A 25,897-nucleotide genomic window follows, 5' to 3' on the forward strand; every position below is an offset into this window, starting at 1 on the left:
TTTGATTTTCAACAGGAGGTATGGGTTTGAAAACATTAGTGAATATTCTCAGTCACAGGTTTAAGCTTGTTTTAGTTATTTACTCAGAGCCTGACTCTCAGCAGTGCAGTGATGTTTCATTATTAGAAAGTGGTTAAATGGCATCACTTTTTACTCCGTGGAGGTTTAACGTGTCCAGGCAAATAATTTGAGTTGATGATAAATACCATGTTTAAATCCCGTAATTGTATTATTCGTTTGCACAGTAGACTGTATGCAAACATTGGTGAGTCACTCATATTGCTTCAACATTGTTCCATATCCAAATGAATAGAGCAGGAGATTTGACTCATCTGCATGAAATCAACCAAGTAAGCCGTGTCCAATCACAAGGGTACATAATAAAAACAGTAGTGCTGAGTCTTGCTTATATTGTGCAGGATTAAACTTAGAGGAATGGCGTTTTCTGCAGGGACAGTGTGTTCTCCTCAGCATCCGACACATAGAAGTCTACTCACAAAAATGACATCCTGTCCTCACACAGGTGTCTCCACCTGAATGCATCCTGCAGGTTTTAGCAGGTCAAACAACTCTTTAAAAAAGTGGAAACAAGAGCTAAACTTAATCCAAATTAGATAATTGTGGTTTCTCTTGTACAGAAATTACAAATATTGCTGTTGCCTGACACAAAAATGGAAATAATTGTGTACCGCACAACCTTACCTTCCACCACACCACTGCCACTGTGTTTCTAAATATTTAACCATGAGATCATCTCTCTTCTCATCTCTCACTTGTGCACAAAGCATGTTATTTGCATTTTGAGAGTTTGTGCTCACTCTAAGAATTAGCGAGACCTTGCTCTCTCTCTAACCGAAACACCTTACAGGACCTTATGGCATTTAACAACGCTGTTTCCTGATTGGCTGAAAAAGTACCAGGAGAGTTTTGTTACAAAGAGTAGGAATCAAAACGGCATCACCCTTTACAACAAAAGACACCTTTTTGTAGTTTTGTAATGTTTCATCAGAGAACATAATGTTTGCTCAGTCAGCCTTTGTAAAATGTTTGCTAGCAGAATTACAGGTTTATTTTTTGTACTAATGTCTTGATGCCTTATTTGGATCGGCTTCAGTTCTTCTGTGGACATTGTTTGACGTCTCCTGCACAGATCATGTGACCTAATGTGAGGGAACTTTCGTGTGATGGGACTGAACATGAAACCTCTGACATGGTGAGCTGGCTCACTCTTATGATTGTACACATTCAAACCTATTGAGCTCATTTTAATGAAGTGGTTTTCTAACTCAGTAATTTATTGCTATAACGTCTTAGAAAGGCGTCCAGGTCCTTTAACAACTGCTCTTGTGCTCTTGTGCTTTTCAAGAACTTGAGTATTTGCTGCATTCCCACTGAGGTCCTTGAAAAGAGAAAGTAGACTTTGTTTTTTTTTTTAAATCTTTGAGAAAATGATCTGAGTGTAGATATACCTGCTTCTGTATCATTGTGTTTAGAAATGTACAGTATTGTAGAACCAGTAGGTAAAATGAGTTAGGCCATATTTTCCCATCTGAGGGTAGAGAACTAATTTCTTCAGCTTTGTGCTTAAAAATAGTAAAAGGTCGACATCTTGTGGTCGGTTTAGTTCAAGCATGTCTCTATCTAGATGTAGCCAAGGAGAGTAGTAGAAATGTTGTAAAAGCAGTTTCTAGATTTCATCCAAATTAGAACAAACATGTTAATATTCTTTCAATTTAAGGCCAATATTTGGAATTCTGTGAATATTTTGTGGCTTTTTATGGCATTTGACTATTTAAACGGTAAAACTCCACATAATCTAAATCTTTTTAGATTTTTAGTTCTGTATCCGACTTAAAGCGACTGTCTTTAAATGAGATGAAGTTAGTGTGACATTGTGAAGCACATCATGTTGGAGTGTGGCAGGGAAACAATGTGTTTAAATCTTAAATTTACTCGTCTTTGTACATTGAAATGTGCAGAACCTTTAACTAGGACTTTGAGGAAGTTGATGAAAACCTGGAGCTGAAACAATACAAACTTATCATCCTTTAATCTCTGTGTGATTCCTTTTCTTTTTTTATAGAGCACTGGTACTACATGATATTCTATTCTTTGACCAATATATATTTCTCATAAAATTAAAATGGGTGAAACAGGCACCAAGGTCCTTAAAACATACTTCAGTGTGCTGCATATTCGTCAATTTTCCTTGCTCAGATAGTTTATTACAGCCTGGGTCAGAAATTTAGAGTTTAACTGTTCTGCTGCTGTTGACCTACACGTTTGAACAAAATGGATCCTGCAATTACAAGATATTTGGCAACTATCTTACCGTAAGTAAGTACTGAATAACACATAATAAAATGTGCTACCCGGAAAGTTGGACAACTGCCCAATGGCCTTAAAGCCAGATTTATTACTTCACATAGTTTACATAATTCAATCAATTTGGGCTTTGTCAGAAATTTGAATAACAGGGAAATTTTCATTTGAATGTCTTAATAATCATTTTTAGCTTACACTGATTTCATTACATAGCTATTTGAAGTTGTGTTTTCCCATGTTTTTTCTGTGTCATATTATGACATCATAGGAACATTATAAATCATGGTGAAAAAGGTTAAATGTCCTTAAACCCAGATTAGAATAGCCTATAGCCAATTGCTAATGTTTATTAAGTTTGCTTTCATAGATGACGAAAACAAATTGCAAAACGTTTAGCCTACAATAAGGTGGAAAAATATTTTTGGAGTTATTTATAAAGTTATTTATAAATACTATAGAAAAAAGCCACTTGCAAAGTAACATCTACGCAACAGCTCCCTCCTGTGGTTAGAAAACTGTGACACCTGGAAAAGTGAGTGTGCGGGTGAATGACAGAGATACTGATCTACCTACAGATATACAGAGAATATCTACAAATGAAATGGATCTGAAAACGAATGATGAATAAACTGCTGTACCCACAAATCCAGGGAACAAAGGACTGAAAGGAATCCTTTCAAAAATGAAGGTATTTTGGTGGTTGTTAGCCTATATGTAGCTATTACAATTCATGCAAAACCGCTGATCCGAGTTCCCGTCGGGGGCAGTTTTTCAGAAAGCATGCAGTCTCTGCATTTGCCTCGAAAACAACTCCGTCTCATAATGTTCCATTATATGGAAACCAAGAAATCCCATTAGTCTCCGTAGCTCTGAGCAGCTCACGGCTCTGCTCCGCCGTTCTAAAAATAGCTTGTACCGACAATTAAAGGTAACGAACCTACTGCTATGACTATAGGGATTAATGGCAACGAACCTACTGCTATGACTATAGGGATTAATGGCAATGGGCCAATTTGCCAACATGTTGAACTATCCCTCTAAGAAGATATCGGTGACTTTAGGTTTCGATTACTAGGCTAGTTACAGCTGTTTATGTTGTTTTGTGAAATGTATCTTAGTGTGTTTAGTTGTTCTCAATTCCGTGTTGCCGAATAAGTTAAAAACACACCCCTCAGTGGTTTTATTTTGAAAATTAAGACCAGAGTTTGTCATGAACACACCAGCAGTCATTTCAATACATGCAGTCTCTTTATCGAGGCTGTGTCGTGGCCACACGGGGGCGCTGCTGGGCAGTGGTAAACTCTGTTGTGTTATGATTGGTCCATGTGCGTAAAACACTTCTCATGCGTCCTTATATTTTGGTTAATTTTGGCACAGCTTCCTCAGTCTCCTGCAGCTGCGGTTGTTGGCGGTGAGACGTCTGAGTAGGATATTATTCCTGAAAACTGGGACTGAAACTGGACTTAATGGAAAACGTTAGGTCTGTTTTTCACTGTGCGTAAAGCGATTAGAGCGATTTTCAAAAAGTTTAAAACCACACTCTGTCATGTCCAGCAGTATGTTGATGAAAACCCTCGAGGACCTGAGCCTGGACCCAGGCTACGTGGCCGGGGAGCCTTGCCCGTCCCTCAGCCTGTCCTCCTCCGGCAGGTCGAGGCAGTCTCAGCCGCACACGAGTACCCCTCACCGAGGACCATGGTGGCAGCAAGCCGGCTCTCTGTACAGCAGGAACGGCAGCTGGGACACGGTGAGCACGTTGCCGGAGGAGGCGACGGACGTCCTGGCCAAATGTCCCTCCTTGCCGGAGCTGGAGGAATACCCCTGGACCGAGCAGGAGCTCCGGGAAGTCGTGCGTAAAGTTGTCGGATCGGGTTCTTCGTTCACCGGGGAGGCTGTCCACCGCCTGTCCGTGCTGCTCCGCAGGGCTTTGGTGCGCGTTTCAAGAGAAGCGCAGCGGCTGAGCGAGCTCCACAGACGGTGCACACGTCTGGAGGTCCAGAGCGCCGTGAGGCTGGTGCTGAGCTGGGGTCTGGCTGAACGCTGCATCTCCTCCGCCGTCAAAGCTGTGTCTTTGCACTGCATGAGCTCCGGAGACACCGCGCTGCAGCGGGGCAAGTCCGCACGCTGCGGGCTGACGCTGTCAGTGGGCCGCTTCTTCAGGTGGATGGTGGAGACCCGGGTGTCGGTGCGTGTGCACGAGTACGCCGCCGTCTGCCTAACAGCCTGTCTGGAAAGTTTAGTGGAGGAGGTGGCCGGGAGAGCGGTGGAGGCGGCCGGGCTGACCCCGGGTGAGGAGAAGGAGCGAGGTGGCGGTGTCACCTGCTGTCCGGTGACCGCAGAGGTGCTGGAGGCAGCGGTCAACAACGACACGGAGCTGTGGGGACTGCTGCAGGTCTACGAGCACTTGATGTGCGGCAGGAATGCCAATGGTGAGTTCAAGTACCTGTTTACAGGTAAAATACCGAAGTTCCTGGTTGATAAAATAACAAACTGAGAGACTGCTGAAATCCAATAACTGTAATCAATTTAAATAGTTCTAAGCAAAACAATCGATTTTCGACATGCCACACCTCAGGTCACATTAACACAAATATCATTTCAAAATCAGTTTGACTGGGTTTGGAGCTTGAACACAGGAAATGTGATAAAATAAACTTCAGGTCTAAGTTCTGGGAAATGGATAAATACTTTTCTTTTGTGCATTTTATAGACTACTGAGGTGATGTTTTTCTTGTTTTCTCATAACATTATTTTGATTCCAATGTGCATAAACTCTGTGTCAGATGCAAAGGGACAGTTCCCAGGGGAACACTGACATTGAGTCCAAACTCACATGTTCACTAATGAAAACAATCATGATCCATCACCCTACAAAACACACACGTGTTTTGAATTCACGTGTGATTCCACACATGACTTGTTCTCAGCGTCAGACAGGATTCACATGCAGGGAGGGTGGTTGTTCCTGTCCTCCCTCCCTGTCTGTCCTTCTTCTGTCATCTGTGTGGAAGATGATGCAGCCTGAATGGATATGATACAGAAGTGTCAGCTCTCTCTGTGCTTCAGTAACCTAAACTTGTTACATCAGTGTTTGTAAAAAGACTAAAACATGACATTTCTATATGATCCCTTACCTTGCATTGAAAGGAATCATTATAACTGTCATCAATATCAACAAGTAGACAACAATGATATTGATATGATACAATAGCTACACCTTCATACTCTGACCCCAATAGCTGAGACTCATGAGTAACGTCTGAAGAATGGAGCTGATCCAATCTGGGGGACAAAAACTGCTTCCTGCTCAGTGCTGCAGAGTTAAAGCAGTTTGGTATTACAGCAATGGGGGAAAGAAACAGCTCAGAAAGTAAATCTAGATAACAATAATAGATAATTACAGCAGTTTAAGAAGTCTACCAGCACCGTGGAGACTGATGGGAAAACCCCCACAGACAGGAAACGGGCATTTTGGGTAATAACGGACACGGAAGTGGAAGATCGTTCCTGATAAATGTCTGTGGTCAAACACTGATTGGGAGAAACTGTGTGTGCTCAGGTTAGTTTCAGACATGAGGATATTTTTTGCCTTTGGTTGAAGTACAAGTTGCATTTATCGGCCAGTTTGTCCATGTCCACACACAGCAGCTAAAGCTAAAGCTGTATTACATGGTTGGTTTATAAAGATCTCAGTCCACACTGAAACACACTGTTTACTTTTCTATAGAGAAAGACCACTTGTTTCAGCTCCACTGTTCTCTCTGTCATCAGTGGGATAGTCTGGTTCCTGCAGCGACTCTCAGGTGGTTCTTGTCTCCTCCATCATCACTCATCATCAGTGTGTTTTAACACTTTCCTCCGTTACATGTACAGTTACACAGACAAATGAACAGGGGGTATAGAGGGGTTGATTTGAACACAGAACAGTTTTATTCTCAATTACAACACAGAGAGAACATGTTAACTTCACTGTCAGGCAGCACTTAAACCTGTCGGAGCAAACTAACATCATTATTTCCCAGTAGTCCAGTTTTTCCACATCCACATGGCACACCAGAGGATTTAAGGCCTGATGTCATGCCCATTTCCCCCCCTCCAACGATCTGGGGGATGAGGCCCGATTTGAGGAACCTCACGAATTATCATTTCATCAAGTGATCAGGGCCAAATGTGCTTCAGAGAGACAAAAACACAAAGTAAACTGGATCCACAGGTGTTGTTTAAAATATCACAATTTAGAAATACTGTAAAGTATATGTGCATCTGTAGTAAATACACTCTTTTGACAACGATTTTAATACATTACTGAACGTTACAGCTTTAATTAAGGTGGATTCATTGTGCAATTGTTTACAAGAGTGATTTAGCTTTACCCTGGTGTATCTAAGAAACAAGTCAAGTCAGTGTATACTGTATGTATCATTTAAAGTGGGAAGTCATTGGAAAGTTGTTTAAAAAGCAGGAGTTCATATGAGTTAGTTTAGTTCAAAGTGACTCACAAACCAACAAAACAGAAGAGAAGTGTGAAACACATCAAAAATTAAAAAACGAGGAGACAAAATTAAAAAGCTGCAGAGTAATTGTGATAGTTAACCACGACACAAACATGCTCCGTAACCTGCAATCTTTTGTTTATGACAGTTAAGACTACACAAACAACCACGTCATAATATTGTATATGTTATATACTGTTATCCACCACTCCATGTATAGATTTTTCGCCTGCTTTGTTAAAAACAAATGCACATGGCCAGGCGGAGGGTTAGCAAAACAGCAGAAAAGCGTGCGCCCCTCCCCCAACAGCCTCCTCTCTGTGAAAGTTCTGACAGGACCAGCCTCTCTGGACGAGTCCACGAAGAGCCACTTAAATCTAAATATGAGTTAGGGACCGAGTTTCTCTGCCCCCCTTGCACACTGCGATACAGACTTCATGTTCACTCCCATGAGGGCGGACAGGAAGAAGCGGGTAAAGTAAATGAGTGAGTGTTGTTAGCCTCTGACCCCCGCAGACGACACAAAGGCGCTCTCATTCCCACTCAGGCTACTGGACACAAGGTTCACGGCTCCCAGTGCCGTCTGCTCGGCTAAACAAACAGCCAGTGTAGCTGCTGTCCAGGCAGGAGAGGCCGTCTGTCACCCCACTCCACCAACAACACACACACACACAAAACAGGACAGGACGCGCTCTGTTTCCTCGTTCAGGTTTTAATGAGAACATTGTTGGAGGACCGAATGGCCCTATCTGATCTGATGATGAAAATAAATCCCGGCAGTGAAATGTGAGAAGATGCTTCCAGTGTATTTGCAGAGATCCTGCTAAGAGTATCCAAAAACACAGCTTGTAATGTCATCATGGTCCTCACAACCCAGCAGACAGCAGGTTTACATTCACACTACTGAGGCCAGTAATGTCTGCACAGATCAGATTCAATCCTTCAGTTTCCTTTTTTAATGACCCATGGTTACTTCGTCTGACTGGTTTCTATGACAGTGTATCAGGGCCATTGAGTTGAAGGAAATCAGAATCAACTTTGTGTCATTATACTTGGTACAATAACATTTTTCTGAGCTGCTGTGTGCCTGCACTTCTTGATCCTGAACCTGTGAATGTTTGATGACTTTGAAGCAAAATACCCCAAAAACCTGAACTTTCTGGTCAATAACAATCTAGTAATAGATGGTCAGGAGTTACTGATGGCTGATCAACAGTTTTTTAATGCAGTTATAAGTCATTGATAACAACTACTTTTGGGCCGTCATGCAGTTGGTCTCTGAATGTGTTTTGTTGGAGATGATGATTGGTCAAACAGACGTCAACATAATGAAGTGAAGGATGATTAGGAAAAATGAATATCTGATCTGTAAAGTATTGGTAAATGATTTATTTATCATTGATAGCTTTTTAAAGACTTCATGAATGAGGCTTTATCTGACCGTGGTTCACAGTTCATATCTGCAGCAGATGTTGAACCAATCATCGGGGCCAAATAAGTTCTCAGAGCACAGGAGCTGAGAATCTGATCCGGGACCAGATGTAAAAAGACAGAGAGATGAGAGAGTTGAAATATTTATGTGAGGAAAAAGTGCAGAGACGGATCCTGATGTGTCGACATGTGCCGCTCTCTGCCAGCGTGTTGTCGGCCTCCGGAGCTCGATGAATCCTTCTACTTACCCACTGTTGATGTTTACAGTGTGTGTGGTGGTTGGTGTGTTTCTGAGGCTCAACAGGAAGAGGAGACGGACAGCTGGAGAAAGCGTCTGATCTGAGAGATGGAGCGCAGAGAGCAGGGAGTAATCCTACACTCACTGTGCTGCCAAGGCCTCATATAATGTTATCTCCATCTGGCCGTCATGCAAACTGTAAAGCAGAGTTACTGGCTACAGTGTTGTCTCAGGCTACGACCAGTCGGAGGTTTAATCTCTTGTTTAAGTGAAAGACTGTTAAATGATTAATCAGAGACTGATGACTTCACAGGGCTCTGTGATGAACGGCTTTAATTAACCGGCATGGGCCCCTGTGACAGGGGGGGGAACACGGGTCTCTGTCAGGGGGAAACTGTTTGGACGGTTTAAAGCGACATAATCAGGCTCTGCCGTCATTAATGCTGCTCCGGGGTCACGTCTGTGAAACCCTGTGTCAACTGAGCGAGAGGCTGAGCCAACAGCGTGCGTCCACACTGGCTCCAGACGTACAGCCCACAGGCTTTAACCAGATTACACTGCCAAAACACAGTCTTCCCGCCAACTCTGCCTGCGTGTTTGACATGACTCTGGGATTGTGCAGACTAGGGATGTCACGATTATAGATTTTCTTGGAACGATTATTGTCAGAGAAATAATCACGATTATCACGATTATTATGATTATTATATTCAATAATTTTACAACACTATGAATGTGTAACATCAAATATAGTCAATTGCAGTACTAATTGTATAAACAAATTATTTTAAGTATCCATTAATATAGGACCAATTATTAATCCTTCAGAGGAAATGTTTTAAGTATTTTTTTTAATCTTTTTATTTCTTACAAATGAGGTGCTAACCATAGACTGTAAAAAGAATGGACGTAGCGTCCGTGACGTCACCCATTGGTTTTGGGGAGTCGTTTTTGTGACTCAAATATGGCGGCCTGAACAGCGCCATGTTGGATTGGCCGGCCGAGAACCCGCCCACTGGCCTCGAAGCAGCTGTCCACGGAGCTGCTCGGACCTGTCACTCAACGTTTCTGCGCCCTAATTGGCCAGAGTTTTAACCTAATAACAGTAAAACGGTAGAGTTAAAAAAAAAATTCACCCCCCTCAGAGTGTGTGCGGGGGTAGAAACTATCGATTGAGACAAAAAAACGTTCTGACACCAGGCTTTTAACATGTTTACTGAGGATGTAAAATCGGCGATTTTAACATGGGGGTCTATGGGGAATGCTCCCTTCTGACACCAGCCCCCAGAGGAAGCCCAGGGGATTGCAGTTTTTTGAACGCGGAAGTGAGCTTCACTTCTCAGACCGACAACTGCCCCCTTGGTGCTAACATATAAATTCCTACCTGTTCAGTGTTACATTAGGTAAATTGACATTAATGTAATTTAACCCAGTAACTGTGTATAACTTTGTTTTCATTCCGTGCGTGTTGCGCTGATCTGCCGACATGGCTCCGACATAATCTTTTTTGGAAAGTGACGATATTTAGGAACCTTTATGATTAAATAATTGTGGCGTTTAATACCGCGATTAATTGTGTAGTGCAGTGCAGGCACAATGTAGCTATCTAGCGGGACCAACTGTTGGGCAAACCAGACTCATCTTCTTCATGGTTTTGGTCAAGTGAACGGCGCTGACCGCAGGTGGAGGTGTGGGGGGTGTAGGCAGCAGCAGCCATGCAGTTTGCTGGTGTGGTGTTGTTTGGTTCGTCCTGACTTATCAGTGGGATGTGATGTCACTCTCACCATGAGTGATGATGTGATGATGGAGCACTGAACTCCATGTTGTCGTCTTTATGAAACTTAAAAAAAAAAAACGATTAAAAGTTGATTTCTGTGGGTCCACTTTCCTGCAACTTGTGCATCACATCCATCATCATAACTCCTGCAAGGCCCTGATTGGTCCGTGTCTGTGCTGTTGTGGTTTGGTCTGCTTGCACTGCAACTGAATGAAAACACCAAGTTAGAAAATGGCTCAGTCAATTTAACTGAGCTGCAAATACTCAAATACGCAAATACTTGAGCACAGCTGCACAAGAGAGGTGTTTCCAATATCAGCCAAATGAATCATTAAAAAAAAAGAAGAAGATTTTGAACAGGAGCATTGTGGCATTTTCTGAATTTGTCAATGATTATATATTGATGTATTTTCTTAAATTGCAGTAGATTGAGTTCTTTGGGCTGTCAAACCTTTCTAAATGGATTTGACCACCAACAATCACAGCTTTCTTTATGCTTATGCCTCTTCATTGGATCTCAGTTAAGAGTCAAAGACGCTTACTCTGCTGAGGTGGTTCTGACCTCCAGTGCATGCACACACACTGCACAGGCGCACGCGCACACACACACACACACACACACACACACACACACACACACACACACACACACACACACACACACACACACACACACACACACACACACACACACACACACACACACATCCTTGTAAAGCTATCTTTGTGACACTCATTGACATAATGTATTCCCTAGCCCCTTACCCTAACCTTAACCATCCAAAACAAATGCCTAAACTTAACCATTACTCTTAACCCAAGTCTTAACCCTCAAACAGCCCTTGGTAAAAGTGAGGACCGGCCAAAATGTCCGCACTTCCCAAAAATGTCCTCACTCTGTTGGTTAAAAACTCTTTCCGGTCCTCACAACGTAGTATGTACAAGAACACACACACACACACACCTTCGCCCCTCTGTGGTTCTGTTTTCCCGACCAAACACTTGCAGCATTATACCACTCAGCAGAAAAGAGCTGTTGTTTTCAGGCGTGGTGACTGTGCCTCTGTTTTCATTCGGGACGCACAAGCTCACCGGCGCACACACACACACACACACACACACACACACACTGTTACTCAGCTTTCGGGATATTAAGCGTCTTGTTTTCATTCAGTAGCACATGCACAAGTAATGAGTCAAAGGAAATAACTTTATCACCTGTGATTCTGAATGTAAGCAGGGGTGTGTGTGTGCGCATTTGTGTGTTGGAGGGGGGGTCGAGACTATACAGGTAGGGATTAGAAAACAGTGATTTGTGCTTTGTCCACTGCAGACTGGTCTCCTGTTGTGTGGCCATGAATAGATGCTTGTTCGCTCTCCTGTCTGTAAACACAGCGACTAATCAGAACCAATTATCTGCTGTGCTCCACTCGAGTCCAACCAAAGATTTCTTTCTTCGGGTCCAGACAAGACCCGACTTTCAGAGAGAGGTGTGTTTTCCAGCTCAGTGCTGAATCTGTCCAGGCTGATAATCAATCACATCACACAGGCACATTGTAGCCTAAGTCTGCGCCGCACTGTGTGTTACACTGGTTGTCTCTGTCAAGCTGAATAGATGTTGATGTAAGATTTTCATCAGACTCACACAGAGATGCACCAACAGGGTTTTAGTACAGCAGCTTTGTCCTTTTATTATTTTTACAGTTCACTTTCTCCTGCAGCGGTTAGTTCATGGATGATGCCTTCAAATGCAGCCCTTTAACCTGATAATGATCATGAACACTTCCTGTGGTTCCTCTTTCTGATCAGACTCTCAGTGATGATGATGATGATGACTGTGAATGGTCAAGGTCGATTTGCTGCAGTTCTATTGTGTGTGTGTGTGTGTGTGTGTGTGTGTGTGTGTGTGTGTGTGTGTGTGTGTGTGTGTGTGTGTGTGTGTGTGTGTGTGTGTGTGTGTGTGTGTGTGTGTGTGTGTGTGTGTGTGTGTGTGTGTGTGTGTCGGTGTGTGTGTCGGTGTGTGTGTGTCGGCTACAGCTGTTTGTCCTCACTGAAGCTCTTTCCATTGTGTGAAGGTTCAGGCGTCAGCAAATCCCCAATTCACCAGGGGACAACAGACGGAGGCTTCATCAGTGAGTCCACTCTAGTCTGAACCTGCTCACTGTGGTTCCCACAGGACGGTTCACATAAGTTAGTTTTGCCTTCATTAGATCATGATGAGATAAAACTGAAGAGGACACGTTGAGGTTACAGCTGAAGTTTGGAGTTACTGTCAATGTCATGATTACAAAAATACTAAACAAACCAGAAATTGGTTCACAGCTGTTTATGGACCTGATGATGCAGGCTTCATGCATTTGTTTCAAAACTCATTAAAACTCAAATTAATGTCTTTGTTTTGTTTAGTTTTTCACCTTATTTACAACATTTCTATTTAGAAAAACACAATAAGTTGCAATTGACTCGACTGATTATTCCTGATCTGAGTCCTTCTCCGTCATATCACTATGAGTGTATGTGTTGGTGGCCAATAAGAACCGATGTGAAGCCATTTTTTGGTCCTTCAAACTGACAGGGTTTCATTTAGAAATCATGCCCTTGCATTGGTCGTTCAACTAGACAAACATCATTATTCATCAGAGCAATTTTTCGGTTATTTTTATTCATTTTATTGACATTTTCCAAGCGTTTACTGCTGGGCTAGACTGAGGTCGTTTTCAATGACAAAAGTTATTTATTGTTAAACAAAAAAATGTTGAGCCTCTCTGATAATGATACATATTTGTCACACGTGTTGCAAAAATGCATGTATTTCTTTCCTTTTTCTGTGTTTTCACATTTTACAACAAAACTGACTGACTAAACAACATACAGTTCAACATCATCTTCATCATCATCATCATCATCCCTGAAGACAAATACTGGGAAGAGTTAACTGTAAAACTTTAAACTTTATTTGTGTGTGTGTGTAGGTGAGCTGTCCCTGCCGGCCCATGTCAGCCCATACACGAAGGTTCCCCAGGACTCAGTGGAGAGCAGGGAGGACGCTTACATCCAGCTGGAGCTGAGGACCTTGGAGCAGTCTCTGCTGGCCACCTGTGTGGGCAGCATCGCTGAGCTCAGTAAGTGTGTGTGTGTGTGTGTGTGTGTGTGTGTGTGTGTCTCTGTGTGTGTGCGCACCCTCTGCCACAGTCAGCTCCTGTGTTAGTGTGTTTGTTTAAACTGTGACTGGTGTCGGGCTCCGGGGACACATCGTTAGCGGCTGCCAGCTCCCCCTCGGTTACATAGCAGCCTGTGGCTTGTATCCAGAACAAGGGCACCTTCACACCCTGCAGGCCACCGTAGCTCATCATGTGAACACTTGTTAGAGAAAGAAAATAAAAGATCTCAGTGGCTTCACTGTTGGTGCTAATTTATGGACCTGGTTCATGTGAACGCAAAACAGTGGCTCAGTATTCTGCACATTTCACTATGAATTCCCATCATATTGTTTTTACACCTTTCACATCTGTACCTCATGTAAATGTTTTTGATTTATATTTATATAGAGCAGTCAGAATTAACATCTATCGAATCATTGCACTTTGTAATGTTCATGTTTATTGTTTGTTATAAATACTCTTGTTGCACATGGTCTTAAATTCAACATCCCTATTGAAGTGTCAGTGAATTCACTTGTTGTTTTTCAGGATAGTTTACAAAACGCAAATGAAGAAGTCCCGCATCTTTTTAAACTTTAAGATGACAAAATAAAGATTTAGTGTCTGTTTGCTATTGTATGTCATGCATATGCTGATGCTCTGACTGTGATCATGGTGTTTCCTGTCTGACCGTCCTCCTGCAGGCGACCTTGTGTCTCGAGCGATGCACCACATGCAGCGTCTGCGCAGCTCGAGCCCGTCCGTCAGCCCCGCTCGTTCAGCCAATCAGACGTTGGTGTCTTGGGCACCAGATGCTCTCAGGACGCTCTACTACTTCCTGTCCAGCCCACAGATGGAGTCACTGGAGAATCACAACCTGGAGCCACCGACCATGTCGCTGACCAGAGAGAGGTGTGTGTGTGTGTAGGGATGTCAGGATTATACATTTTCTTGGTGCGATTATTGTCAGATAAAAAATCACGGTGTTACGATTATCACGATTATTACGGTATACATTTATCAATTACACTATTAATGTGTAAAAACAAATATAGTCCAAATATAATTACATTACTCATTGCTTACACAAAATATTCAATGTATCTATTAATATATGACCAATTAGTAATCCCTAAGGGGAACTGTTTGAAATAAATTGTCATCTATACCAAATGTTTACGTTTATTTTAATAGTTTTTTGTCTTGTTTTGGGTTTCTTTTAAATAGAAATGACAGGCAAGCATTTAATTTCCTACCAATTCAATGTTACATTAGTTAAATGGACCAGTATCTGAGCATTTACCTTTATTTTGTCCACATCTGCCGACACGGTTCTGACATAATCTTTTTTGGGAAGTGACGGTATTTAGAAATCTTTACGATTAATTAATTGTGGCTTTTAATACCACGATTAATTGTGAAAACAAGTAATTGTGACATCCCTATGTGTGTGTAAATCACCATGTTAATTATGAGCCTGTTTTTTTCATTACTGGAAACAAACAGGAGATTTTTCCTCAATGTCTGTCAGGTCGTCAGACAGCAACACTCAGTTTTTGTCCTGCACAGCTAAAATACTCAAACAACCAAAAACTGATGATAAATTAGACAAAATAAAGACCCTACATCTTCGCCTACCATCCTCTAATCTTCCTCCAGGCCGTTCCTGCTCCTCCCTCCTCTCATGGAGTGGATCAGAGTCGCCGTGGTGCACGCTGAACATCGACACAGCCTATTGGTGGACAGCGATGATGTCAGACAGACGGCCAGACAGCTTCTTCCTGGACTGGACTGTGAGCCCAGACAGCTGCGGTAAGATCAGATGCATACACTTCAGCTGCTCCAGGGGAAAATCAATTATGTTGCAATTATAAATCAAAGTCAGTGCAATGCTAGTGGACATAGTGTCAATAATATTAACGTATGCAAAAAGCTTTTGATTTTACGCATCAAATCAGTGTCATCAACATGTGAAATATGAACAGCCACATTATCATCAACATTGTTAACAAGTGAACAGGTTAAATTGACTACTCAGAAATGTATGCGGTGGGTCTACATCACAACAAACGTCATTACTGCATCAGCAGCTGTTTGGATCATGGCTATTATAGTGAACTAAAACTAAGACTAAAACTAGCAATGAAAAAATAATTTTGTAAACTGAAAATAGAGAAAGAAAGGGTGGAAAGAGAAAAGAACGAGAGGGAGAGGGCTGAAAGAAAAGAACGAGAGAAAAGAAAAAGAGGGGAGAGAACAGAGGGAAAAGAGGGAAAGGAGAGAAAGAAATGAACAAGGAAGGAAGAGAAAGAGGGAGAATGGAGGAGCCCCCCCCAAAAAAAATAAAATTAAAATTAAAAATTAAAACTACAATGAACAATGCAAAACTAAACTAAATCTATAGTTTATATATTTGAGGGGGGGGGGGGGGGGGGGCTCCTACATTCTCCCTCTTTCTCTTCCTTCCTTGTTCATTTCTTTCTCTCCTTTCCCTCTTTTCTCTTTCCTCTTTTTCTTTTCTCTCGTTCTTTTCTTTCAGCCCTCTCCCTCTCGTTCTTTTCTCTTTCCACCCTTTCTTTCTCTTTTCCCTCCTCTACTTTTTCTCTCCTTTCCTGCTCCTCTCTTTCTCTCCTCTGCCTCCGTCTTGTTTTTCTCTCTCTCTTCATTTTCTTTCTTATCCTCCTTCTTCTGCATCTTCATCTCCTCTTTGAGCCCCTTTTCTTCATTCTTCTTCCTCTTTGCTTTTTCCTTATCAGTTGTGGTGGCCACTTCCTGAAGCTCAGTGTTTTCAGTGGTCAGGTGCTGCATGTCCTTCTCCATCCTCCTGGTCTGTAACAACCAGTGTCTCTCCTTGTTGAGCCAGCTCTCCGCCATCTCTATTCTATTTTTGTGCAGCTCCTCTTTCTCTTTATTCTGAGTCTTTCCTGCAGGAGAGACTTGACTTTGGCATTGTCAGCCTCACATTGCTGGAGCTTGGTCTTCATGTCCTGGAGTTCAAGGGTGCACTCCAGGTTCTTTTTTTTTTTTTTTTTTTTTACCAGTGTCATGGTTTCATTTTTTAGCCCTGGTGAGCTCCTCGTCCTTCTCCTGCATGATGAACTCAACCTTCTCGTCACAGTTCTGCTGCCGAGCCTGGAGCTCGGCGGCTGCCTTCTCTTCCTTGGCAGTCATCTGGGGCAGGGTGTTGACTTTGGCCTCGCACCATACCACACTGTGGGACAGACACCTACGAACGGCCCCTGACTTTGTAGATGTGAACTGTGTGAATCATCAGCTGCTCTGACAGAGGATGTTTGTATGTCTGTCTCTGTGCAGGTCTCAGTCCTGTTTCCAGTCCTTCAAGTGTCTCGATGCAGAAGCTGCTGCGGCCAAGTTCCAGCTGGACCTGGGCTTCAGGATGCTCTCTTGTGGACGAGCAGATTTGGTCCATCAGGCCACGAGGCTTCTGGGAGCTGAGGGAGTGAACACCATGGACGACCAGGTGAGTGTGGCGTGGCGTGAATGTTCACTTCTGTTTCTACTACCTCTAAATTGGTAAGAAGTGGTGTTATCGTGTTGTAGTACTCTTATAAACCTTTGTACCCTCATATATATTTTCACTTGTTCACCAACAGCAAATACACAAACACAGTCTACTTTTCACAAGTCTGACACCAGATATCTGTGACAAATAGATTTTTATTCTGAAAAACAAATCAGATCAATCATATGCCTGTTCCAATCTAAAACAATAGAAGATTATAGATGAGCAGTCAGAGCAGGAATGATTGTTTTCTATCATGTACAGTCTTTTTCTGTATGGAGTGGCAAGCTACACCTTACTGACCATCTAGATCTAATCAACCTACTCATGTTATACACATTTAAAGTGTTCCTAGCTGTGTGTTTTTTTCAGTCAGTGTAATGTTTGCATAGTTCAACTGTCTTGACTCTCTCAGCGCTCACTCTGAACATTTGCAACACTTTCACTTTGTTAGTTTCTTACATATTATTGTGTGTGGTGTCGGTGCAGGGGATGACTCCTCTGATGTACGCCTCTGCAGCAGGAGATGAAGCTCTGGTGCAGATGCTCATAGAGGCTGGAGCGAACCTGGACCTGCAGGTACAAACTCACCTGCTGATTCAGCTATAGCACTGTCGTCTGCATCCCAGCTGGTTGGTGAGGTCACTCATGTGTGTGTGTGTGTGTGTGTGTGTGTGTGTTGTTTAGGTCCCAGGCTTCTCTGTCAGACAACCATCTGTTCACCCCGGCAGTCGGCGCTGGGTGGCCCTGACGTTTGCTGTGCTCCACAGTCACCTGTCTGTGGCTCAGGTGAGAGAAGATTTGGTCTCACCATCAGTAAAGAATAGAATAGAATAGAATAGAATAGAATAGAATAGAATAGAATAGACTTTATTGTCCCACAGGGGGAACTTTGTTGTGGACTCGAGTGCATGGTAAAGGCTGTCAAGTTTAATATGTTTTTTGTTATGTTGAGTTTTTTCGTCAGAGCTCAGTGTCGATTCTTTTGCAATAAATCATGTTGTGAAGTGAGATAAATATCTCTTTAAGTTGAAAAACACAAAAAAATCATGAAGCAGTTCTACATTTCAAAGAGACATCAAAAATGTTTTGTCAACACTTTCTAATAACTACACACTTTTAGTTAACAGTGTTTAATACTTAAGCTCATCTATAATGTGTTTAATGATTGAATTTTCATTACTTATCAGTAAATGATCAACAAACTGGATGAGCGTTTGTTCTGCACTTGCATGGACCCCAGAGAGAGTAGTAACTGCTTTGCCTTGGTGACGTGGTGGTTGCTGTGTCCTGATGTTCAGCTGCTGCTGGAGGCCGGAGCAGATGTGGAGGGTGGAGCCCTGCTGGACGGTCAGGAGAGCTCAGCTGAGACGCCACTGCAGTTAGCTGCTGCTGCAGGTATTGTGTTCCTATAAGTGTAGTGAAGAGCTGCAAATTATTTGCACATTTTTTATTTGATCAAAACGTACCTTCAAGGGAGATTTTGTGTAATAATGGACAAATATGCCGATTTATGCAAATATAACTTTATTATACATGAAATAACAAATGTTGTCCAGAAACTCTCAAACGCCTCACTGCATTTGGATTTTAAAAAATTTGCTTCAATAACAACCATAAACAAATTGATAACCATCTGAGTGGAAACTGTCAGCAGCAGTTTATCTTGAGACTGCAGCTGATACATTATATTCATTCAGCCCTGATGGAGGCAGAGTCAGTTCTACTGTGAATCAAATAGAAAAGAACCATGAGCTTTTCTGTCCATGTAGCAGAGAGACTGAACGCCTTCAATCCTCTCACATTACTGTAACACAACTGAAGGCTGCAGCTTCTCTCCATCTTCAGCTGCTTCTCTCCACACAGCTGACTTCAGCCACCAGGGCTGAACCAACAAACAGGAGCGAGACAGTTCCACCGGGGCTCAGCTCAGTTTTCCACCTGACCTGGAGGAGTTTACTATACATGCTCCTCCTATGGTCACTGTCCACCAAACTAATGCTGACAATCTGAAGGCTTATAGATTTCACTCCACGGGTCATGTTTTTCACCTCAGTCCAGCTTTCATGTTTCATGTTCAGAATGAATATTTGATCTCCTCAGGTTACTATGAGATGGTGAGTCTGCTGCTCACCCATGGAGCCGACCCTCTGCTCAGAGTGCATCATGGGAACTCAATGACATCACCGCTGTATGAAGACATGAACTGTTTCAGTTACGCTGCAGCACACGGACACAGGTGACGCTAAGGACAAATGAAACACACACTTCATTTATGTATGATACACAACTGCAGGAGGAGGGAGGGGTTTAAATTTAACGTGGCTCCTCCTGGTCTTCTCCACAGGAACGTTCTCAGGAGGCTGCTGCTGCAGCCCCAGCACAGGAAGGAGGACATCCTCTCTCTGGAAGAGATCCTGGCTGAAGGGGTGGATGAGCAAGAGGAGGAGGAGGAGGTGAAAACCCTCCCTCCAGCTCCAGACTCATCCAGCCATGTCCCCCAGTTGTGTAAGGCCAGGTTGAGAGCTCTGCAGCAGGCGACGTACTACAGCTCTGAGCATGGCTACCTGGACATCACCATGGAGCTCAGAGAGATGGGTGAGAAGTGATAGAGGTGTTAAGCTGTGTACACTCCAAAAGCGACTTTTAATTGTGGCCAACAAAATTACATACAAAGTCAATGGAATTGTTGCACAAGCTCGATATATTCAACTTTAGTGACAAGTCCGCCCCGCGATGGCGTGTCTAACTGGGCACTGGTGAGCCTCAGATAACACTGGAAACGGCTATCATTCATTCAGGGGCAGTCCCTGGAGAAGGCAGTGAAACTCTCCTAGCTGCGTGCTCCTCTGCAGGATGTTGTGCACCCACACAGGACGGCAGTTGGCCCTGTCACTCCTCAGCCAAGGGTGACAAGTTAATGTGACCAAGTTGCGCAACCACGCATCATTGTAGCTTTGGTGTGTACACAGCTTTATGATGTGACACTGTGACTTAACTCAACACTGGCCTGCTGTCTGCCTTCATCAGCTCTTGTTAAAGGGATAGTTCAACATTTTGGCAAATTGGCCCATTGCCATAATCCCTATAGTCATAGCAGTAGTTTTGTTAACTTTATTTGTTGGTGCAAGCTATTTTTAGAACAGCGCAGCAGAGCCGCGAGCTGCTCAGATCTACACTATGGAGGCTAATGTGCAGGTCACAACTTGTCCACGAGAGCGTTTTGGAGTTGTTGGATTATGTATTTGATGAGTTTGATAAGGGAAACCAAGAAATCCCATGAGCCCTTGTAGCGTAGCTCTGAGCAGCTCACGGCTCTGCTCTGCCGTTCTAAAAATAGCTTGCACCGACAATTAAAGGTAACAAACCTACTCCTAAAACTATAGGGATTATGGCAATGGGCCAATTTGCCAAAATGTTGAACTATCCCTTTAACCATTTCCATGTTTTCCCATATTCCATTTTGAAACAGTTTTCTTGTCTGTATACAACATCTATTGCACGTCTGCCCGTCCTGGGTGAGGGATCCCTCCTCCGTTGCCCGTCCTCTTTTCCCTGTTAAAAGGGAAGGTTTTCTATGGAGTTTTTCCTCAGTCATGTGAGGGTCTAAGGGCAGAGGATGTTGTTATGATGCTATGTAAAGCCCTTTGAGACAAACTGTTTGTAAAAATGGGCTATACAAATAAAATTTGCCTTGCCTCTTTTCCAGGTGTTCCCTGGAGGCTCCACATCTGGCTGGAGTCTCTCCACAGAGCCAGACAGCTGTGCAGGGACGAGGCCATCGTCTCCCTCCTCACAGAGTTTCCCTCCATCAGGACGGAGGACTACAGCCCAGAGCTTCTGTCCACAGGAGTCCCACTCATGTTCAGCATGTTAGAGACCAGCAAGGTACAACAGCTGTCTCACTGTGTTTAACTTTGGAGCATGTGGAAATCAGCTGATTATCTTATCTGTGAGATAAAACTGGGTTTGGTGTTTACAATGCAAAGATGACAACCTTTGGACAAGACAGCAGGAAAACAGCTTTGTCATTTTTAGTTCATAAATTGGGGCCATTGTAGGTGAAAGAAACACTGGAAGCAAGAGGAGTTTAAGGTCACAAATTTTGGGCGGAAATAACGCAATCAAGGAGGTTTAACTTCCGATGGACCTGATCTGCTGTCGTATTTAACAGAAGAAAGGCCCCCTCTAACAGATGCTGCAGCTGTGTGATGTTGATGTTTTTCTCTGCAGGACTACGTCATCACCAAACGTTTAGCGTCCGTGTTCTCTCACTGCTATGGCTGCTCGCCCGTCCCTCCTGTCTCCCCTATGGACGTCACTCTGTCTACACAACTCGGTAAGAAATCTTTGCCCTCGTTGGGTGAATTCCTTTGGTGGTTTTTTAAGCTCCTGATTTAAACCGAGACCTGATGGATCACACCGACGTCTGACTCTCTCCCCAGATATTCACTTCCTCAACAATCAGGAGATGTCCGACGTGACGTTCATGGTGGAGGGACGTCCGTTCTACGCTCATCGGGTGCTGCTGATGTCGGCGTCTGAACGGTCTGACCTCTGTTCTCTCACTTCACATGTTCTGATGTTTACGTCCCTCACATTGTCAACACTCAGCTCACTGATCCTCTGACCTGAGATGTCAGCATAGAACTCCATTAAAAGATCAGCAAGTCAAAATATAAAGACAAGACAAAAAAAGACAAGTATGAAAAAAAAAAATGCAATTTTATTTCAGCCTCTTCTGGTTAAAATGAGTATTACAAAAAAAAAAAAAAAAAAAAAACACATGTCCTCTTGCCTCCAGGGCTTTCATACTCCACCATGATTGTTTGACATAAAAGAAACTTAGAGTTGTGCGTTAGAAATGTGTACATGACAGATGCTTCATGACACAATCTACTAAAAGTGTTATTTTTTACAAACAAATGTTCTGGTTTTAAACATAAATTCAAAAATAACAGAACACCTTTAACACCATAAAGAAAAAAAAGAAAAAAGTGGAAACATAAATTAAATGTTTTCTCAGTTTCAAACTAAACTCCTGTGTTTTCCCCTCCAGGTTTCGACAGATGCTCAGTGATTCTCCCGACAGCATCGTCCACATCAGTCACATGAGCTACAGCAGCTTCCAGGTGAGATATGCACACTTACCTGCTGTGCTGTGGTTGAGTGTGTGTGTTTCTGATGAAGACTAACCAAGAGTGTGTGTTTTTTTTCTGTGCAGATGATGATGAAGTCTCTATACTGTGGAGGAACGGAGGGACTGAGCGTCTCACAGTCTGAAGCCATGAAGGTAAAACCATTCGGTGTTGGATCTCAAACTGATCTAAAAACAGTAGAAGGGGTGTTTTTTTCTCATCTTCAGTCATTTAGCAGATGCCTCAGTTCAACAGAGGTTCAGATGTTTTTCCATGTGTTTGCAGCTGCTGCCTGTGGCCTCTTACTTCCAGCTCAGAGCTCTGCAGAGATGCTGCGAGATGAAGCTGTCGCAAAGTCTGACTCTGGACGACGCCGTCACCATCTACCAGACCGCCAAGGTACCGACACACAACCTGACAGTGAAAACTTTGATCTGGAAACCACTGATGTGCCTGGGTTCTTTAGAAAATATAATAATACTTACATTTAGGGGTCTTAAAGGGATAGTCCAGCTTTTTTGTATGAGGTGCAAATGTAGTATAGTATAATATCTGCAGTAGAAAGGTCACTTTTTTCCATCAAAGTTAATAATCAAAGTTCTGTTCACTTCCTGTTTGTTCACTGTACATTATGTAAACATTCCTATAAACAATAACATCTAAACTCTACTGTGTGTTCTCAGCACCATGGAGCCGCTGAGCTCTGCAGGTTCTGTGAAGGGTTCTTCCTGAGCAACATGGACCGGCTCCTGGACAGAGAGGACTTCCACCGCCTGCTTCTGGGCGGGGTCGGACAGGAGCTGCTCTGCCTGGGGACAGACACCTGGGACCGTGACGTACCGGTCCTGCTGCTGAGGGACCTGGAGGCTGCGCTGATCCACAGACTGTACACCCTGCACCCTGCGTGTCGGGAGTAGAGAGACTCCGTCCTCCAAGGTTCATCCACACTGGTACGTGTGTTTGGGAAGAGCAGCCATATCCTGACGATAACAGACTCAGACATGTCGTCATCACATTTAGTCTTTTTTGACACAAGTGAACTGATGATGTAGACTTTTTCTGTTTCTTTGACTTGAAGGCATCGACTTTATGAAGTGTGACGAGCATGAATGACAAAGTGATCGATTAAATGCTGATAGAATAATCGATCATTGCTCTTGAGGTTTACTGTAACTTGTGTGTCAGAGATAGAAGCTTTTAAAGACATTACTTCACTTGTTTAAAACATATTTGAATATGATCTTCTAAGTCAGGGTTGTGTTGACTGAACATTGACAAATTAGCCTCAGCTCTGAATGGGTTCAACTGTTTGGAGCCATCTCGTTCAATAACGCTGTAAATGGTGGAGGCTTGGTCCAGGACATGGCTGACGTGCTGAAACACTGAGGCTAAAGCAAACAGAACCACGTGATGAACCAAATGCAGCAGGACAACGCTTGTATTGATCAGTATTAGGAGTAACAACTAAATTAAAATGTCATTTTTCTGACAGATAAAGTACAGATACGTACTACTTCAGAAAATGTAAGCACTGTTGTTGCTGTCTGTCACACCTGTCAAACCTCCCCACTCACACCCAACCCCCCAGTACTGTTACACAACACATTGCAATGGATCACGTCTGTCCACAAGAACCTGTCTAGTTTCAGTTCTGATCTTCAGTGACATACCCAATTTAATCTATGTGTCGTCTTTAACAAACAACTCCTGCCTGTAAATTTATACCTAACGCAAAACAGATTTTGTGAGTCTGCGTTAGAAGGCCATTTAAATCCAGGACTAGCCTTAATCTCTGTCTGGAAAATGGCCCCATCATGCATGTGGCTAACTTTTAAGCAGACAAACAAGTGTTTATTCCTCCCACACACCTCATGGTTTATAAGTGAGGCCTGCTGTGTCCAGGTACAGATGCTAAGCCGAAGAAGTTTGGTGAACTTGACACTGTTCACCTCTCCAAAGCATTTTCATATGTGTCCACATCTTTTAATCACATCTGTGGCCCAGTGTAAACTCAGCTTCAGGATTTATACAGAAATATGTTCAAGCTCAATGTGAATCCTCTCCATCGTTTCCTGTAGATAACCTACTCTGACCATGTAAATACGTGTACATATATTTGTGAATAAACACAATAACACAAACTGCTGTGTACCAAACATCTGTCACACAAACACAGCTCCAAAGTCAACAGATTTATTTCCTTTAGCACTGAAGTTGTTCACAGTTACATCACAAGGGAATACATTGCCAGTGGTTATCCTGCTCAGTAGTAGCGCTCTGTGCTCCGAGTCCATTCTGTGTGCTCTGGATTCCCACAGTAGAAAAAGAGGAAAGCGGACAATGAAAGGTATTGCTTTAATTTTTCTCTCTGATAACCCAACACCCACCCAGCTGGTCTGAGTGAGCGACCCGATCGCCAGCGAGGTCCCTCTTTGAGAGAGTGAGTAAGGAGGATGCATTGCACGGTTACTGTGTGCGCACAGTAATCAAAAAGGAGGAAGAGGGCAAGAGGACGGCGAAGGAAATCAAACCAAAATAGAAAATAATAATAATAATAAAAAAAAAAAAAAATCAAAAAGGCAAATCAAAACAAATGCACATAAAAAACATATACATAAATAAGTGTGGAGAGAAAAAGGGAACAGGAGAACAATTCCAACGACGACATGCAAAGAAAAGACGAATGCTGAACATGCAAACAGCCGTACAAGGTCAAAGCTAAGAGTAGGAATCCCCTCGGTTTTTTAAATAAGCTTGTCAGAAAACTCGGCTTATTTACAGAGTGAGTGTTTTGGTGAGATCTGAGTCAGCGTACACACAGTGGGGGGAGGGGGGAGGAGGAGCTGACAGTTATCAACAAAGGGTTTGTTCCTCTCAAAGAGGCTACGTCTACATTCTTAAATTACGGTAAATCATTTTCCAAACGTATATTTTACAAGGTTTCTCTCGTCAAAAGCCGGAAAAAGGAAACAAACGCTCACGTTTTGACGTTTTCGAATAAATTAAACATGACAAAAATATCTTTAAATAATTTGACGTTAAGAAACATTCTCTACATCTTTCATCATATAAATAACTGAGAATAAATTAACAAAAGAAAAAAGGACAAAATACAATAAAATACAAAAATATACAGAGCAGTTCAATATTGTCTGAAACCTGCAGATAATCAAAAGAACCTGAACAAGAAAATAAAATGAAAATAAAAAAAACAACACGGTGTAACTGAAGCCAAACGTTTCACTTGTCAAAAGTGCAAAAGTAAAAGGAGACGTTTGATGGAGAAGGCCTCGTCACACCAGAGAGCGGCGCCCGCCAAGTGGCCTGTTGTTGTGCGCCATTAGCCAGGTACGGTAGCTGCTAAGCTAACTTATAATGTGCTATACAGTAGGGAACATGCTAGCTAGCACTACAGCTTTTCAAGCTTCCCTTCAGATACTTTTACTCCCTCAGCATTTTGTTGTCAGGACGAGTCGCCATCGAGTCAGTGACGAGGTCCTGAGGTGGGGAAAAGAAGCGCTCCCTGTTAGCCTAGCGTCACAGCTTTGTTGCAGCAAATGTTTATTTTTATCATCTGTAAATCTGCTGTTCTTTTTTTTTTTTCTTCTGGCAACTGCCTAAATGTTCATTGTATTAAGTATTACAAAACAGGATTCACATCGACCGATCTGAAGCTGGAGGCAGATGATGAGTCATTAAATATCAAAATAGTTGTAGCTGCAACTCTAGTTTATTTAAAATGAGTGTTTGTGCCCCTCCTCCTCACAGCGCTGCTCTAAGCCCCGCCCACGTCAGGACAGCGTGGTTGTCGGCCGCTGACGTGATGCTGTCG

General features: G+C 42.9%; 1 protein-coding gene across 1 annotated transcript; it reads left to right on the forward strand.

Moving 5' to 3' along the window:
• Positions 1–3,727: 3,727 nt before the first annotated feature.
• LOC311001309 (ankyrin repeat and BTB/POZ domain-containing protein 2-like) lies at positions 3,728–23,189 on the forward strand. The gene is made up of 17 exons (XM_083992356.1): positions 3,728–4,754; positions 13,237–13,386; positions 14,109–14,316; positions 15,064–15,216; positions 16,720–16,885; positions 17,417–17,506; positions 17,615–17,716; positions 18,229–18,325; positions 19,031–19,166; positions 19,275–19,525; positions 20,637–20,815; positions 21,161–21,266; positions 21,373–21,475; positions 21,987–22,059; positions 22,152–22,220; positions 22,351–22,464; positions 22,749–23,189. The coding sequence occupies exons 1-17, from the start codon at positions 3,872–3,874 to the stop codon at positions 22,980–22,982; spliced, it is 3,114 nt and encodes a 1,037-aa protein (XP_083848482.1). The 5' UTR covers positions 3,728–3,871; the 3' UTR covers positions 22,983–23,189.
• The last annotated feature ends 2,708 nt before the right edge of the window (positions 23,190–25,897 follow it).

This window comes from Trachurus trachurus, assembly GCF_905171665.1.
Source record: "Trachurus trachurus genome assembly, chromosome: 3".
Classification (NCBI taxonomy): Eukaryota; Metazoa; Chordata; class Actinopteri; order Carangiformes; family Carangidae; genus Trachurus; species Trachurus trachurus.

Coding starts and splice junctions, on each gene's coding strand:
- LOC311001309 (XM_083992356.1), top strand. CDS start 3,872: ATGTCCAGCAGTATGTTGATGAAAACCCTCGAGGACCTGAGCCTGGAC. Junction 15,217..16,719: donor TGTGAGCCCAGACAGCTGCG/GTAAGATCAGAT, acceptor GTCTCTGTGCAG/GTCTCAGTCCTGTTTCCAGT. Junction 20,816..21,160: donor GCATGTTAGAGACCAGCAAG/GTACAACAGCTG, acceptor TTTTCTCTGCAG/GACTACGTCATCACCAAACG.